A 16,341-nucleotide genomic window follows, 5' to 3' on the forward strand; every position below is an offset into this window, starting at 1 on the left:
AGCATGCACTTACAAAACATTTATCATCACTTTTCTTTGTGCTCTCCCCTCCTTTCCAGTCAGCAGTTAGTGTTATTTCCTGTGTTACAAATTGTGAGACATGCGTAACATTACGTCTCCTCCTGTGCTCTGCCTGTTGGAGTAGGTCTGAAATGTTGATTAGACAAAATCTCACCTAAAATCCAGTACAGCAACACCACTGTAGGTAATTATCTTGATAGATCTTCTGAAACTGTGCTGGGCCTCTTTAGTACAGGCAAAGCAAGGAGAAGGGGAAGCAGGAGGAGAAGGGGAAGGGGAAAGGGAAAGGGAAGTGGAAGGGGAAGGGGAAGGGAAAGGGAAAGGGAAAGGGAAAGGGAAAGGGAAAGGGAAAGGGAAAGGGAAAGGGAAAGGGAAAGGGAAAGGGAAAGGGAAAGGGAAAGGGAAAGGGAAAGGGAAAGGGAAAGGGAAAGGGAAAGGGAAAGGGAAAGGGAAAGGGAAAGGGAAAGGAAAGAAAAAGAAGGGGAAGGGAAAGGCAAAGAGGGGAAAGGGAAAGGGAGAGGGGAAGGGGGAGGGAAAGGGAAAGGGAAAGGGAAAGGGAAAAGGAAAGGGAAAGGGAAAGGGAAAGGGAAAGGGAAAGGGAAAGGGAAAGGGAAAGGGAAAGGGAAAGGGAAAGAAGGGAGGGAAGGAATGGTGAACTAGTGCCTTTGTTACAGTGCTAGCAATGAGTGTGCTGTTGGAAATAGCATTTTCCAAATATGAATAATACAAAGACCACTTGGTTTTACAGATCCCAGCATGTTCTTCTTGTTATTATTGGATCTTGCCTCACCATTAAGAATAATGATTCTGCAGCTGCTAGATGCTGAAGTCAGGAAAATTTGTTTGTTTTTTTCCTGATCGCTGCACTAAGCCTACATTAAGATGAGTGTAAGGCAGTGAACCCCATAAGAAACTGTGAAGTAACACAGCGTCATTTTCAGTCTTTGTTAAGTACAGATTTGGATTGCTAATTTTCTGCCTCCTTGAACCACCCCTGCAAAGGTACCCAAACAGTATATACCCCATTTCATGGGCTAACACCGGCAGTATATTTTTTTGTTATTGGGCAATAATGACATCACATTTTCATTTGTACTTCTAGTCGATCTGAGCCAGTTCATCAGTTTCCCTCCCAGAATAACAGACTCCTAAAGAAAGAAGGGCAATTCAGTATGCTGAACCACATCTTCTCTTGCAAAAAGAAAAAAGATGATCAGAAAACCAGTCAGGAGAGAAGCAGAGACCGATATCCTAGAGAAGAGACCTCAGAAGTAGATGACATCATCACCACTTTTGATTGCATTATGGACACAAACTGCAAAGACATGCCAGATGAGTGTGTGACTACCGCTGACTTTAAAAGAAGGAGCACAGACACAAAGTACCTCATACCAGAAAAGAAGCAACCAGAGTGTCAGGGACTCGTGCCCATCAGAACCCAGAGCCTGCCCCCAATCACAGCTGGCAATTCCTTCCTAACTTCTTCCCAGAGCACAACATCAAGCTTCAACTCCAGCACCAGCACACACCATTTTGCACACAAGTCTCAAAAGAGTAGGAGTGAATATAACTTGCTGGACCACAGAAGCAGCTGCCAGGCTTTGTTGGATGATCCCTGGAACACAGACTCTAACCAACTACTATCCTACAAAGTCTGTACTAGGACTGCTTCAGACAAACTGATAAATGGCTTAAACTCTGATAGATTTCACCATGTGCTTTTGTGCCCTCCACGCCTTCCCTCATTTCCCAGTTCTCCATCAGGTAATTTCTTTCTGCTCTATTTCTCAAATCCTAGAATTTCTACTGATGTGGCAAGCTGAGATAGAAAAAAATAGGTAAGTCTGACCCATGACATTTCTATTTCTTTAATATCTTTTCAGTTTCTATTTCCTCTATGTAGTAGCAATTGCAGATAGCATATGGATAGGACATCAGCTGACACCTGAAGCAAGGTGCTTTGGTGTGGGAAATGAGAGATTTAAGTAGGTCTGATAAGCAAGCAGAAATGCAGGCAGTTAGGAAGCCTGTAAGGTACCTGAGCAAGGTAAGTGCCTCCAGATTATGTGTTTTGTGAATTGCATGCTAACACCTACTGCCATGCCTGCTGCCTTGTGTCTGCATTTAGAACTAGATGTGCAGGGCAACAGTACTGCACTCAAATCTCTAACTTTGCTGAGAGCTGCTTCTGGATCCAACCAAGTAAGTCCACATGCCCCATGCTGGATGACTCTTCACCATGCCACTCTCCACTTACAGACATATTCTGACTCCAGGCTATGTCACCCCTTCCCACTCCTTGCACCCTCAGTTCCAGCTCTTTGGTCTAATGTGCTGTTCTTATGGTTTCTCCAAACGTGAATTTAGGATGCTAAATTTTCAGAGATGGAGTAAATGCTTTTATGTTGTGGTTGGGACACTGTAATGCAACAGTAATGAAGCAGAGCATCAGAATTCTGCAGTAAACTCGAAACCAGGGTTTGGCAGGATTTGGGATCTAGTACTTTGTTTGACTCACATCTGTGTTTAAATGAATCTGGCTGGCTGGCCTGCATGCTGGAGTTTACTTCAACATATCAGTGTCTCCAACTTCATCTCCTTTGGGATTAGTCCCATGCCAAAATTAAACACATCTAGCATGCCTTCCAACCACTGTAATATCCAACTAAAAATGAAGCAAGTAAAAGCAATCCCCAAACTTACCAATACACCATTACAAGGAGTAAACATTACACAGTGAGTTAATCTGCCCTCCCCCCGACAGACATGAGCTGTTATCTGCCAGTGGAAAGAGGAGTGAACAGAAACCCTGTCTGAGAAGAACCCTCACTTAGGTCAGGTCACTATGTGAGCCTGCGTGATAGTGCAAACTGTACTGACGCCTAAGCAAACGGATCTGTAATATAGCAAATCTTTGTTCACATCTCTAATAATGAGTAGAGAAGGCAATTTCAGAATGACAGGTCATTCTATGTTGTGCAAATAAAGGCTGGAAATAGTTTTTCAAGGTAAAAAGGATCTATTCAAAAAGTTCTGCTTCCTGAACATCAGGCCACATTCCTGAAAGCTTTATCGTCCTGGTCTGTAGGCATCACTACTTTTCTACTGTGCACTTGTCAGCTATTCACTCGATCATACAAATTCCACACGGCTAACAAGGATTGCTGCAGCACAAGTCTTTCTGTATTGAACTCTGCAAGGTTCAGCTCACATGTGGAAGATGAGAAAACCTACAGGGCTTCTTTACAACCTAAATATAACAGGGTATAGTGAGGCTGAGGTATTTGAGATCATTCATGTTGACAGTAGGAGGAGGAATGACCGCAGACTGGATAAACCAAACCTGAGGACAACTATGGGGAAACATTTCTTCATGGAATTAGACTGTCAATACATTTGATGTGGAAGTAACTACCGTGTAATTTAAAATGTGATTATAGATTTTTCTTGAGACTGTGCAATACTGTATTGTTAAACCCTTGTTTGCTCTGAACAGGACAGGTGGTTTTCTATGAACATCCCATGACAAAAAGCTGCAACCAGCTGAATCAGGATGGACCCTGTGCATCCACTCAGTGCTCCATGATGTGTAGAGGGACTCAGTATAATGACCAGCAGTCTACATGCATGAACAAGGGCAAAAATCGTATCAGTTATGGGAAATCTTCTAATTGTTACAATAGGAAATGTCTTTGCATGTCCAAAGGAAGAGTAAGTCCTTTTATCTCTGACAGTTTATTGTGTCCCTGAGAGCAAAAAAAAAAAGCCTGAGTCTGCTTTAAGCCCAGTTCCCTGTGTACCATCTCCCTTTAACAAAACTGTACAACAATAAAAGGATTCCTGTAGCTGGCTACAAGGACTTCCACTGAAGCCAGTGAATTAAAAGCTTGCAAGGAGGCAGAGAGTGTCTGACAGGAATACATTGCGCAACCCAGATACTGTCTAACGTTTCTTCACGATAAAAAGATCTGCTTATCCCTCCTCACACCTATGTGTGTGATTTATATCTGTCTGCCCTTGTAATTAAAGTCACCTGACTTGCTGTGAATTAGAACTGCATTTACTGCATGAGCTCCAGGCCTTCCAGGTCTCCAGTGCACTGTGCCTGCAGGACTTACAGGGATCAGAAGCAAAGTAAGCCCGGCTCCAGCCCAGCCAGCAGCGCTGTGCAGGCATCTCTCTCTGAGGAAAGATATTTCCTTGTGGTTTTTTTTTTCTGCAGGAGGCCTAGCTGAGGGAAAAAAAAACATTTGGTCTTTGAAGGATACGGAGGTGTTAATACTCCATTTCTCGAGTCATAACTGCGGGGGCTACATGTAATTTCCTTATCACTGGATATCAAGGGCAGGATTACGGGTATCAGTAATCTAGGGGAACTCAATTTGAAAATTATTTTCTCAGCTGTCACAGTGTTGATGGTCTTGCCTGACCATGCCTTTTATTAAAGTCAGAGCTAATTTTTGTGCTTACTTCTACTAAGGCAGCTGGCACATAGATGGGGATTTTTGGAGGCTTTTTGTTCTGTTTTGTGTGCTCCTAGAAATGAAAGATGAGTCAATTTACTAGCTGAGCCTTAGCATTTACACAAAGAGGAAAGGCTCCTGTGGGTAGCAATGAGACTTACGTTACTATCATGCCACTGGTTTCTCTCAGAATAACTACTTTGTCTTGCCTTCCGCTGGTGAGAGCAAAGATAGACTATACCAGAAACTAGTGGCAATATTGCAAGAGTGCTTGCCAGTCACAATGCTGAGCTGGCATCCACAGACTGAAGCATTTTGTATTTATGAGCTTTGCAGTCATCTCTTTTTGCAAAATGTACTGCCATTTACTTTCCACAGGGAAAATGGTGTAAGTAGAGAAATTCCAAGTGATATGGGTAAAAAGAAGCCTGTCTTAAATGTAAGGCAGCTCTGCACCTTCTAACCAACTGGAGCCTCCTTCTATCACCCACTCATCTTTTAGATTACTAATGTTCCAGGTCTAAGAAGATACTTTATTACAGGTTTTATTACAGCAGCCCAGTACCTTCTATTTGCTTGAACAGGTAACGTAAAAAATAGGCTATTAAGCTTATGTTGGCATAAGCAGTATGGTGTAGTCCAACAGGAAGCGCTTCTTGGCTAGGAAAGAGTAAAGCAAAGCTGATCAGTGTGGCTGTTTCTCTCTCAAACGGAAGGACTGACTTACAGCAGGACATTCATCATAACATTTACAACTTTTCCACGAAACACATCACACAATGTGGTTCACCTACCTAAATGCAAAGGAAAATCAAAGAACAACCTGTAAAAATGTCAGTAAACAAAATGAAATTCAGAACAGTCCTGCATTTTATAATAATGAAATTGCCTCCTTTCCATTTCATTCAACAATAAATGCCATCATAAATATGCTCTTGGGGATGACAAAGATGATCCCTTAAAGAAAGAAAACCTCTTTTCGCTGATGTTATGTGGAGCAGACAGAAAGGAAGAGCAGAAGAATACTTCCACTTGATGCCAGAACGTTTAGACAAGGATTGTTTTCCAAGAATTCATATCAGCCTTGCAAACATGATTATGCTTTATACTGTTGTTTTGCTGCCAGATAGCCCCATTTATGAAATAAACATATCTCGATAGAAAAAAACAACCTCCCATCATCAAAGCCATAATGGTACATATATAATAAGCCATTAGTTCTCAGCGTAAGCGTCACTGAAACCAATATAACTTGAGTTGCACTAATGGGAGCCACAGGCTTGATTCTCTGCTATTTTGGAATTGATGTATTTATTTGTGCACAGTGGATGCAATGTGTGTACAAGAAACTTACCAACTTTTACACTCACTTTTTGATTACCCTGGAGAAGTGTTAAAGACTAAATGAAGAGTAAAATATGAGAAAAGGAAACGAAGGTCTGTTTCTGTTAGACACAGCTCATCCATAAGAGATTCTTCATGCTTTAGCCAAATACACATCAGCTTTCCCCACAGGATCCAGCGGATTGATCCAATGTCTATCGCATGCTGTGGTTTGGACCAGAATCTTGCTCTGTGCTGAGCTGAAGGCTGCACTCTTAACATGGGCATTTGTCTGAGAAACACCACTTTAGCTCCTTTCACACAGAAGCCATTTAGTCGGTAACGTAGTTACAGCAGTCTTGACAACTACTTCAGTGCACCTGTAGGAAACTTCAACTATTTTCCTATAGCTTTATCTTGCATAGCCCAGCAATGCATAGATATTTTGAAGTACCAACTACAACGCCAAAAAGGCAATTTATATCATTCCATTTCTTCCTATTGATTAAGATGTCCTACTGCATCCAGCCTGTGTCTCCTCTCGTCTCTGCGTGCCAACGGAGGATATGCTTTCTCCACAATGAGCTATGTTGCAATGCCATGCTGGATGAGCAGCTGTTTGGCAAGAAAACTCAAGACTCCTTACAAAGCTCATCTCAGTTCTGGGGATCTGAAAAAGAAAAATTCAAAGGACCCAAACATCACAAAATAAGATCAACTCAGGAAAAGGATCTGGGGAAAATGTTGATTTGATGCTTGAGTTTCTACCTTTTTAAAAATATTTGATGTGTCATTTTTGCAGTGAAATGCATTACATCATCTAACGTATTGTCTTTTTTAATAGTACTAGACCAAAATTAACTTTAATCTTAGCCAGTAAAATGCCATGGTTAGCCAATTAACCTTTCATTGTCCAGTATCTGTTCTTCTTAGTAAAAATGAAATTGCCATAAACATAATTCAGTAAGAATCAGTATCAGTTTTTATCAGTTCTGCTATGTTTTCCTCTGCAGCAAAACCCTACCAAAGCTCATCTTCACTGCTGATAGACTTCCACCAGTCTCATCTTCCAACCTGCAGCTGAACTCTATTTGTGTTCTAGTACTTAGAAAGGCTGAGAACCTATTAGAAAAGTTTGCAAACTAAAGCTTTGATTCTGAAATCAAATCCATCTAGTTGAATATTTCTACAAATGTAGTGTCTAAATATTCTTCCATGGACCTAGCTACAGGACTATGCCTGTTTTAAGACCAATTACTATGTTATATGAGAGGAAGCGATTAAGGTACACATGAGGGTTATATTAAATCAATCACTATTTTTAATGAATGTAAAAAGAACAAAGCAAGAGTATTTTTCAATCAGTGGTTTCTTGTTATTACATATTTCTGAGAATGATTAAGTAAGTTTTCTTTTTTTCTAGAAGCCAGAGATCTACAGTGCACCATATTATTTACAATTACTTTTTATATGGTAAGAGGTTATCTCTTTCTTTCACAGGTAAAAATTTTCAACAGACATCTGTAGACCAACCCAAAATAAAAAATCTTACTCCTGTACGGAACAACCTAGCTCCCATACCCAACCACTGTGGTCACGAAAGTAAGTACAGGCAAGTCTGAGTTACAGTATCATACTGTGTACCTCCATCACTGGCATCTCAGGGCTTGAGAGGGGTTTCATGTTCCTTTTTCACGCATCCTAGAATGGCTGAGGTTGGAAGGCACCTCTGGAGATTGTCTAATCCAACCCGCCTGCCCATAGAGAGGTCACCTGCAGCAGGTTGCTCAGGATCACATCCAGTTAGGTTTTAAATATCTCTGAGGTTGGGGAGTACACAACTTCTCTGGGCAACCTGTTCCAGTGTTTGACCACCCGCAGAATAAAAAAGTTTCTTCTCACTTATTTGTGCCCAGTGACTCTTTTCTCTTCATAGAACACCACTGAGAAGAGTCTGGCTCCCTCTTGATTACTCCCCCCCAGTCAGGCATTTATACATATTGACAAGATGCCCTGAGCTGCCTTCTCTTTTCAAGGCTGAACAATCCCGGCTCTTTCAGCCTCCCATTTGAGTTTGGACACTCCAGTCCCTTAATCATCTCCATCTCCCTTCACTGGACTCACGCCAGTATGTCCATGTCTCTCTTGCACGGGGGGCTGCAGAACTGGACACAGCACTCCAGATGTGTCTTACCAGTGCTGAGTAGAGGGCAAGAATCACCTCCCACATCTGCTAGCAACGCTTTTCTGCTTTTCTGAATGCGGTCCTGGATGCTGTTGGCTGTCTTTGCTGCAAGGGCATATTGCTGGCTCATGTGCAGCTTGTTGTCTATCAGGGCACCCAGGTCCCTTTCTGACAAGCTCCTTTCCAGCTGCTTGATCCTCAGCATGTATTGGTGCAGGGAGTTACTCTTCCCAAGGTGCAGGACTTTACATTTCCCCTTATAAGAGCCTTGTCCATCCATTTGTCCAGCCTGTCAAGGTCTCTCTGAATGGCAGCACACCCATCTGCTCTATCAGCCACTCCTCCCAGTTTCACATCATTTGCAATTTTGCAGAAGGTGCACTCTGCCCCATCATCCAAGTCACTAATGAAGATGTTAAATAGTATCAGCCCCAGTATCAACTCCTGGGGTATTCGACTAGTGGCTGGCCCACCTCCAGCTGGACTTTGTGCTGCTGATCACAACCGTCTTCTCCAGTGAGCTGCACAGAGTTGGAGCAATGCACATCAATACCGAGGAGAGTTTGGTTCTACATTTGTTTTCCAGAGCAGAGGTGACTGGAATTCTCACAGATGTGGGATTTTTCACTCTCAGTTTCACTTTCACTTGCACATGCCTGTATGACTCTGGTAGCTTTTCACAGGGGGCAGGACATGATGTAACATGGTGACTTACAGGATGTCAAAAGATGGATGACAACATCCTAATGACTGCATGGCAGAGAAAGGTTGCATATGTGAAACGAAAGCCAGGATATGGAATGACTTTTCTGCAGACAGCATGAAAAATATCATGACACCGGTTTTTGTGTCCTTTCGCTAGCAAAAATTAGAGGGAAGAGGATTAGAGCAAAATCATCAGGTTTCCAAAGATTTTGTCATTTTCTGAATGTTACATAGGTGAAAAGATGTCCTCTCTGTCTCTCTGTCTTAAACACAGGAAGACAGACTAGCTTGTACAGGAGGATGAGAATCCTTCATTTCTCTCATTCTAACTACAACTGGCTTGGATAGCTTCTATAACACAGGAGCTAAAATAATGGGATTGAGAGAGCAGCAGCCTTTTTCACTCTGCACTTCCAGCCATCTCCTCACTCCCAAGGCAGTAAAAGCCAAGGTCTCAAAGAGCAGGAAAAGGCTCCCCCCGCTCCCACAGCCCCGGCAGAGTGTCAAGACTAGTGAGTGTCTCAGGCCGGATCCAGCCAGCAACTGGAATGTTCTTCACACACAAACACTAGCCCTACTCTCAGCAGTGTCCTGCCCCCACGTTCTTGTGCTCCACTAAGTGCAAAGCCCCCAGAATATTTTGGATGAGGATTTGCAGTTTACTATTTGTCATCCTGCAGATCAGCCAGGTCCTGAAGCATTCACGTTTCAGAGCTGAATTTGAGATTCATTGCCTCTTATGATCTGAGTTTCAGAAGCAATGCTGCAGCTATATTACTAAAAACGAAACAGGAGAGGTAGCTTTATAGGGAACATCAGCTTGGGTACAGGAAATACAGAATCCTGCACTGCTGCTGCACAGTAAATAAGAGAGGAAAAAGAAAAGTAGAAATATGTGGAATACTGAGGTGGTATTGTGTGTCTGCTCAGAGCAAAGAAAATAATCTAACTACTTCCAAAACTCCAGCTCCAAGTTTTCTATCTTTAAGCTTTCTACTAATTTTCTCTGTGTTTTCTAGTTAAATAGTTGTAAGCAAAATCCTAAAAAAACCTGTTTCATAATCACTGGTGTTCTTGCAGTAATTCATACAGACAGCCAGGATTTTAGTTCTAGTCTCATGCCAAAAACTGTGTTTCACAAAGAAGATACAATTATCACAATTAATAATCATGGTTTAATTAACTAAAACAGCACATTTATTCAGGTGCCATTACTGTGTGTTCATCAGTTCAAGCCAATAACAGAAAAGCAAAGTTATTTGCAAAATAGATTACGTTTCTTCATTGTTAACACAAACGACACATTTGATCTTGGAGTTTCCCAAATAACTGTTTCTGAGCCAAGATTTCACTCATCCTCCATCCAGCCCTAAAAATATTACGGTTCTGGACACAGCCTTTATCCAGGCAAATGGTTCCAGCAATGAAGTCTGAATAAAAACATTTGTGTTTTTCCAATATTTTCATTACACAAGATGTGTGTTAAAAGACATGCAACAAAGCCAGTGGGAGAAAAAAGCAACCAGGGAGCTAGAACAATAAAATAAGCATAAATTAGAATGAGAACTGAAACTACTCAGAGATTAACAGAAAGAAGGAACATCTCCAAAAAAAAAGGAAGGGCAATGAAAAAAAGGAGAAGATGCTTTAATCTCGAAGCAAAAAGATTTAAAAATACAAGTTAGAAAAAGAATAATAGAGATTAAAAAGTAGCCCAGGAAAAGAGTACTTGAGTGACTTTAAACCATAGTTTATAAGCTCCTGCCTTCCAGATGTTCTCAGGGCCAAAGAAGTCCCTCACATGGCTTCTCGGTAGCCTCAGCATAGCCTGGCATCTCTGTTATTCTGCATGCTGCTGCTCCACCCCCAATGCACCCTTTCTACCTCATCACACACCTCATCACACAACTCTCCCAAGGACCCCTGGAAAACAAGCTTACAACTATCACGCACTGCTCATACAATGCCAGAATTATTTTCTAAACAAATGTGGGACTTCTAGAGAACTCTCTGCTGCTGTCATTTCTTCATGTGGCTTACAAGGTCTGACACCATAGCGAAGTTATTACTTGGGGGGGGGAGGAGTTTGTTTGTGCCACCATGGTCCTGCTTGCTTCTAAGAACCATCCGTTCTGCTGGTGTACATACTCCTTGGGCAGTGCCTCCCTGACAGCCTTATTCTTGTCTCTGCAGTTTGTAATAGCAGCCGCTTGAGAGTCACTACTGAGCGGAAAAGGATCCTTGAATTAGTTGGTCTTGTTGCATCACTATGTCTTCAGTAGCTGACTCTGCCCTCCAAACGTGAATAATCAGTGGTGCTTTTGCTGTATAGAGCTTCTGGATGTATGGCAACCAGCCTTAAGGGTTCTCTGACACAGACCACAGTGCTGGGTCCAGGCTTGTGTATTTCAAAACATATACTAACACCAATCATTATATGTATTATTTCAAAGCCATCCATGTACCAGTCCTGAAATCCTTATCAAATATCCTAAACTGAGTACAGTGTGTAGGACAAGGTGGAAAGAATTGATGTTTGGGTGCTGGTGTTTACTTCTTTGAATGAGTATGGGTTTGTGACAGCTGCCCAGTCATGAGGGTGAAGTTAAACTACATTTCTTTTGCCCTACTTAAACCCATCATTAAGGGTTTATCTAGTAAGTAAAGTGTTCTGAAGATATTTTACAAGGGTGTGAACTTGGAATGCATGAATATATGCCTGTACTCCAAAGAGGGAACCAAGTGAGCCTCTCAATGTGCATTTGGTTTACACACCAAAATTTCAATGAACTCAAAGCATTCTATCATGTACCAGAAAACAAATGGGCTCATTTATTCTATTTAGCCCTGCCTAATTCCCACAAATTCAATATGAACTAAAGCAAAGTATTAATGGTATTATTTTTTCATGGAAAGCAGAATGAAGCAATTTCCTAAACTTCTGAACATGGAAGAACTTTGAATATGACCCATGAATTGTGCTACATCACTAAAGGCCAGGGAGCTTTATAAATGCTGCCTGCTCAGGCCATCACAACCTAAATTCTACTGAAATTAGCATGAAAAAAAAAAATTATCCATTTTTTAAATCCTCTCTATAAAGATTCTGCTTTGCCCCAAATAGATAACTGGTTAGTCCTAGAGAATTACTGCTCCTGATAAAAATAAATAATGAATGATGAGTATGAGGCATATGGTACAGAGAAATATGGCAAGGAGAACTTCAGTGTCTTTTGCACAATGTATACAGTAAAAAAATGCATAGATGGAAAGCTCTTTCAGTGCCCACTGCAGAAAGGTAACATTTGTTTCCAACAAGGCAAATTTCTGGCTTACTAATTCTATACTACATAAATGTACGGACACAGAAGGGCTTGCATGACAAGACTGGTGTGCTTCTGCTTTGCCGAGGCATGGAAGCTGCAGGGTTTCTGCTTGAACTTCTTCAATATATTTTTGGCACGGGCACAGTCTGTGACTGCAGTTACCTGCAGGACTATTACTCCCCTAGCCAGTTATTCCCCATCTTACATTTGGACTTTTGGCAGTTTGGGATTTCTTTCTTTCTTTGTTTTCCCTAAGTGTAGTGGTTTGCATTTGCTCTTGATGAGTTTGATTGGCTAAATTTCTACCGTTTCTCCAATTTACCAAGGCCATTTTGCATTGTAAACCTGTTCTCCGGGAAATTACACCCTGAGTGCCTTTTTTTCATCAGATGTGTGTCCATGTTATCTGCCTTATTTTTTCTGAAAATTTGTGACAAATTTAACAGTCCTTCCTTATTAAAACTACATAATTTCTCCCCTCTCCTGCACCCACTCTGACAGTGTCCCAGATACTCTTTCTGATGCTGCCTGATAAGCAGTGAGAAGGCAGACTTCATAGGTTCAAAGATTCACTTCTGAGAATCACCAGCTGTGGGGAGGGTTTTAGGTATTGAGGATTTTTTAGGCGAGGTTAACTGACCTGAAATTCCTTAAGTCCTCTTTTCTTGTTTTTTTGTTCTACAGCCCTCAGGAAACTCCATCCACTGTTCTGCCTATCAGTTGCTCAAGTGTGCTGAATGTTCAGTTTGGTTTGGGAATTTTTTTAAGATCAAAATTGAATCGTGAGGTCCAGCTTATCACATTGACTGCAGTAGTTACTCAGTTCATACCAGTTGATTACATGGCCTGTTATTTCTAATAAAAATTAGTTAATTTATAAGGTTGTCCTCTGTTAAAATGGTCCAAATCTAGATTAACTTCAGATGTTTCTCCGGAATTACACAAGATTTTCACTGGGTTAAGAGAGAATACTCTGCTCCATTCCTCATTTCTGTACAACTTCCCTGAACCTGCACCAGGAAAATTTCTGTCAGAGATTATGAAAAGGGAATAATCAAGGGGGCTGCCAGGAAAAATGCAAACATGAACACTCAGGTTTTCATTGGAGTTGACTAGGAAATGCAATGATAGTGATAGGCTGAGATGGTCACCTTCTGAGCAGAGTGCTTTATGGCAGGATTCTTCCTGCATGTAAAGAACCAGGGCACAAGCACGATACCAAACCAAGGACAAGTGGTTGGCTCAAAGAGTGGTTTTTAATGCCTGACCACTAGGAAATGTTTGTGGTTAGTTTCAAAGAATGAAGCCATCGAAACAGAGAATCCAGATAACCTTCTGGAGGCTGCCATGACTCGTAAGATGCAACTAAAACTGGAACATCTCAGAGGAAAACATTAATAGCCTCTCATATATTCACTGCAACAGATGCAGATGGAAGGAAATCACAGGTGGAATGAGAAAGCAACCAAGGAAAAATTACTGTGAACGACTGCAAGGAAGATTTTATAGCCAAAACAGAGATGGTTTTAAATCCACTAGGGGACTCTTCACATGGTTAAACTGAAAAACCCAAACTGTTTGTATACAAGGAGCTTGTGAATAAAACGGACAATTAAATGAAAAGAAGCTAATGCAACTCACAATAAATTCCAAAGCAGAGAAAAATAGGTCTACAATTACAGTTTTGAATTCTCCTTTTAAAAATTAGGAAATTAGTGAGTTGCCTGAATGAAGAAGCTTGAGGTTTTCAATTTAAAGAAGATACAGAACTATATTAACATTAAAGCACAAACAATGTTACACTGCTGAGTGTGAGGTGGAGACTAAGGATGATCTAAATCCACAGTTTCTTACAAGGCTGCTGGCACACAGGAGACATACTACAGCTGTGGTTCTTGTGTTTCAATGTGGGTGTTAGTGTACTGCAGGGTAATGGGCTGCTTTCGTGGCCTGTGACTTGCAGAGCACATGTGGACCTGTCTTTATGATTGACTGTGCCTAGAGCAACCCAGACCGTGTCCCACATTCTTCCATCTTATCTTCCTAAGATTTTCATTAGAAGTTACCTTGGGTAATAGAGCATCCTCCCACAAAGGTTTTGTTAAAAATAATATTCCCATGGAACATTTCTGCTTCTGTCAATGTGTGGTTTTTGATGAAAAAATGTCTTGTGGAAATCTCTCAAAACAGACAAGTCTCCTTCAGACAATCTATAGATTCTCTAGTTATCAAAAGTAAACTTTTGAACTTATCAAGTCTTATTAATCACCAAACACAAAGTAAATCACTTAATACTGGAGTTGTTTTCTTCAGTTGAAGACTAGCCCTGCCAGGCCTTGGCAACTTTTTATTCATGTTTTGATCACATTTTTCAAATGCCGGTTTGAGTACACACAACACAAAACAAACAAACAACAGTTCAAAGAAAGTAGCAAACTCATTTGTAAAAATGTCATGCTTTTCACTTTCTGTGCACTCTTTCTCTCTTTTTCTCCTAGTTCAGCTACCATCTCAGGGTGCTAAGAAGTTTAAGTCTCTTCCTTTAAATTCCCTAAGGACTGGTGCAGTTATTCTCCCACCAGCCCCAACCTCCAGATCCCAGAAAAGGGGACATTCTCAGAGTCATTTGCTCTGTTCTCTCTTGCCTGGTCTATCAGGAGAGCCTCTGAAACCAAGCCGTGTCCTACCTGCTATCCCAAGCCAGAAGAAATCTAACCCTGCAGAAGAGCTTAAGAAATGTCTCACCAAACCACATGCTGAAAATTAACTCATTACACTGGCCTCAATCAGTTGAAATATATGTAAGAGCTTGTTACAAGATAACTGTACAGTAAAATCTCATTAATTTGCACTAATGATGCTCTTGTGAACTGGAGTGTAAATGAACAAAAAACAAGAAAGGGTAGCACATCACAAAAGCTGCACTGTGTATTTACATAGGCATTTTCATTATAGTTTTCATTTATGATGAAATTACTAAATCGATATTTAATGTGCTGTAAATCTATTTTGTGATTGGAATCCTCATAACTTGTAATCTTGTTGCAGCAATGTGCTGTTAAGCCTTTCACAGAAAACAGGAACAAGGAGTAAAATTTTCTGTGTGATTTAGAAGTCGGAATTAGGGAAACAGAAATTGACAGGGATTCTCTGTAGTTTGTAAATGCAAAGGTGCTGATTCTGAGGCTGTGTGCCATCAAAAATATCTTTTTAAGATTACAAATGTAAGCTCAAAATAAAAGTCAGTTTTAGCAAATGAGGGGGTTTGGCTCTTTGTTTTTCACTGTTTTCCTGTGTTGTAAATTTATGGGGTTTGTGAATTCAACAAGTTAAAAAAGTATAATGAAACACTAATCCCTGTGGACAGACATGGCTATAGGACACACTGTCCAAAACTGTTTATTGCACTGACGCATTTACTTCTCTTTCATTTAATTCTTCACATTTCTGTGTTACAAAAATGCAGTTGTGTATCGTTATTTTCATCAAACAAGGATTGCACGGTCCTGAGTTATTAGGCATTATCTCATCACTTCGGTCAGCAAACTGAAGAAGGAAATCTAACTAGACGGCTGTTCAGTCAAGAGCCTTGGTACGTGCTATACGCCGTTGACTGAACGTTTCACAAGACTGTCCTTTCCTAGAGGCCAACAAAGGCGCCAACCTCTGCTTGCTTCAGGATGCTTATCTAAATCTTGCTGCTATTACTCTGGAGGCTTTCCCACTTCTGGTTACGGAGGGGCTGTGGGCATTACTGTGGGCAGGGGGAGCAGGGGATAGTCCCCTGTTGTGACACCTTCTGTATCACCATTGCTAGTAAACCTGTCCAGCACTAGCTCTACATCAGCAGGCCATTCAGTCAGGACATGGCGTTTCTGTTTGTCTCTAAATAAATGTTTTATTAGCTGTACAAACATTTCTTTTGCTGTGTCACAGTAAAAGACAAACCTGACATGAAAAAGATGACAATCATGTCCCAGTAGCTGCAGTTTCCAATTTCCTTGCAGTAATGACTGTAAATAGAAGGATAGCCATCCGTTGGCTGTCACACAGTCCCAGAAAGAGAAAAGCAGAGCACAACAACAGCTGCTCTGATGCAACACAGGGAAGAGGGAAAACTTTCGCACACAAATAAAAGGATTTTTATTTTTAAACATCTAATCCAAATGTCAGGGTATAAAACTCAAAATCAACAAGTGATGTAAACCTCTAGCTTCTTGCTGAAATCCATGAGAGTAAAAACTCGTGTGCTTGGGCCAGACAGGCAAATTGGTCCCTGAGGCTAGAAGGTAAAAATACTGCATGACAAAAATGTGTG

General features: G+C 41.1%; 1 protein-coding gene across 6 annotated transcripts in view; it reads left to right on the forward strand.

Annotated features, from left to right (window-relative positions):
- Nucleotides 1-15,269, forward strand: part of ANKRD55 (ankyrin repeat domain 55) — a 48,388-nt gene extending 33,119 nt beyond the window's left edge. For 4 of the 6 annotated variants that reach the window (XM_075446955.1, XM_075446949.1, XM_075446950.1 and 1 more), the window contains 3 exons: nt 1,124-1,785; nt 7,308-7,409; nt 14,522-15,269. In XM_075446955.1, the coding sequence (XP_075303070.1) occupies nt 1,124-1,785; nt 7,308-7,409; nt 14,522-14,790 (1,033 nt within the window). In that variant the 3' untranslated portion in view covers nt 14,791-15,269. Of the gene's footprint in view, nt 1-1,123; nt 1,786-7,307; nt 7,410-12,707; nt 14,474-14,521 lie in introns of those variants that run through there. The other 2 variants (XM_075446951.1, XM_075446952.1) reach the window with 2 other exon arrangements.
- Nucleotides 15,270-16,341: the final 1,072 nt, after the last annotated feature.

The sequence above is a fragment of the Opisthocomus hoazin genome, chromosome Z, assembly GCF_030867145.1.
Source record: "Opisthocomus hoazin isolate bOpiHoa1 chromosome Z, bOpiHoa1.hap1, whole genome shotgun sequence".
NCBI lineage: Eukaryota > Metazoa > Chordata > Aves > Opisthocomiformes > Opisthocomidae > Opisthocomus > Opisthocomus hoazin.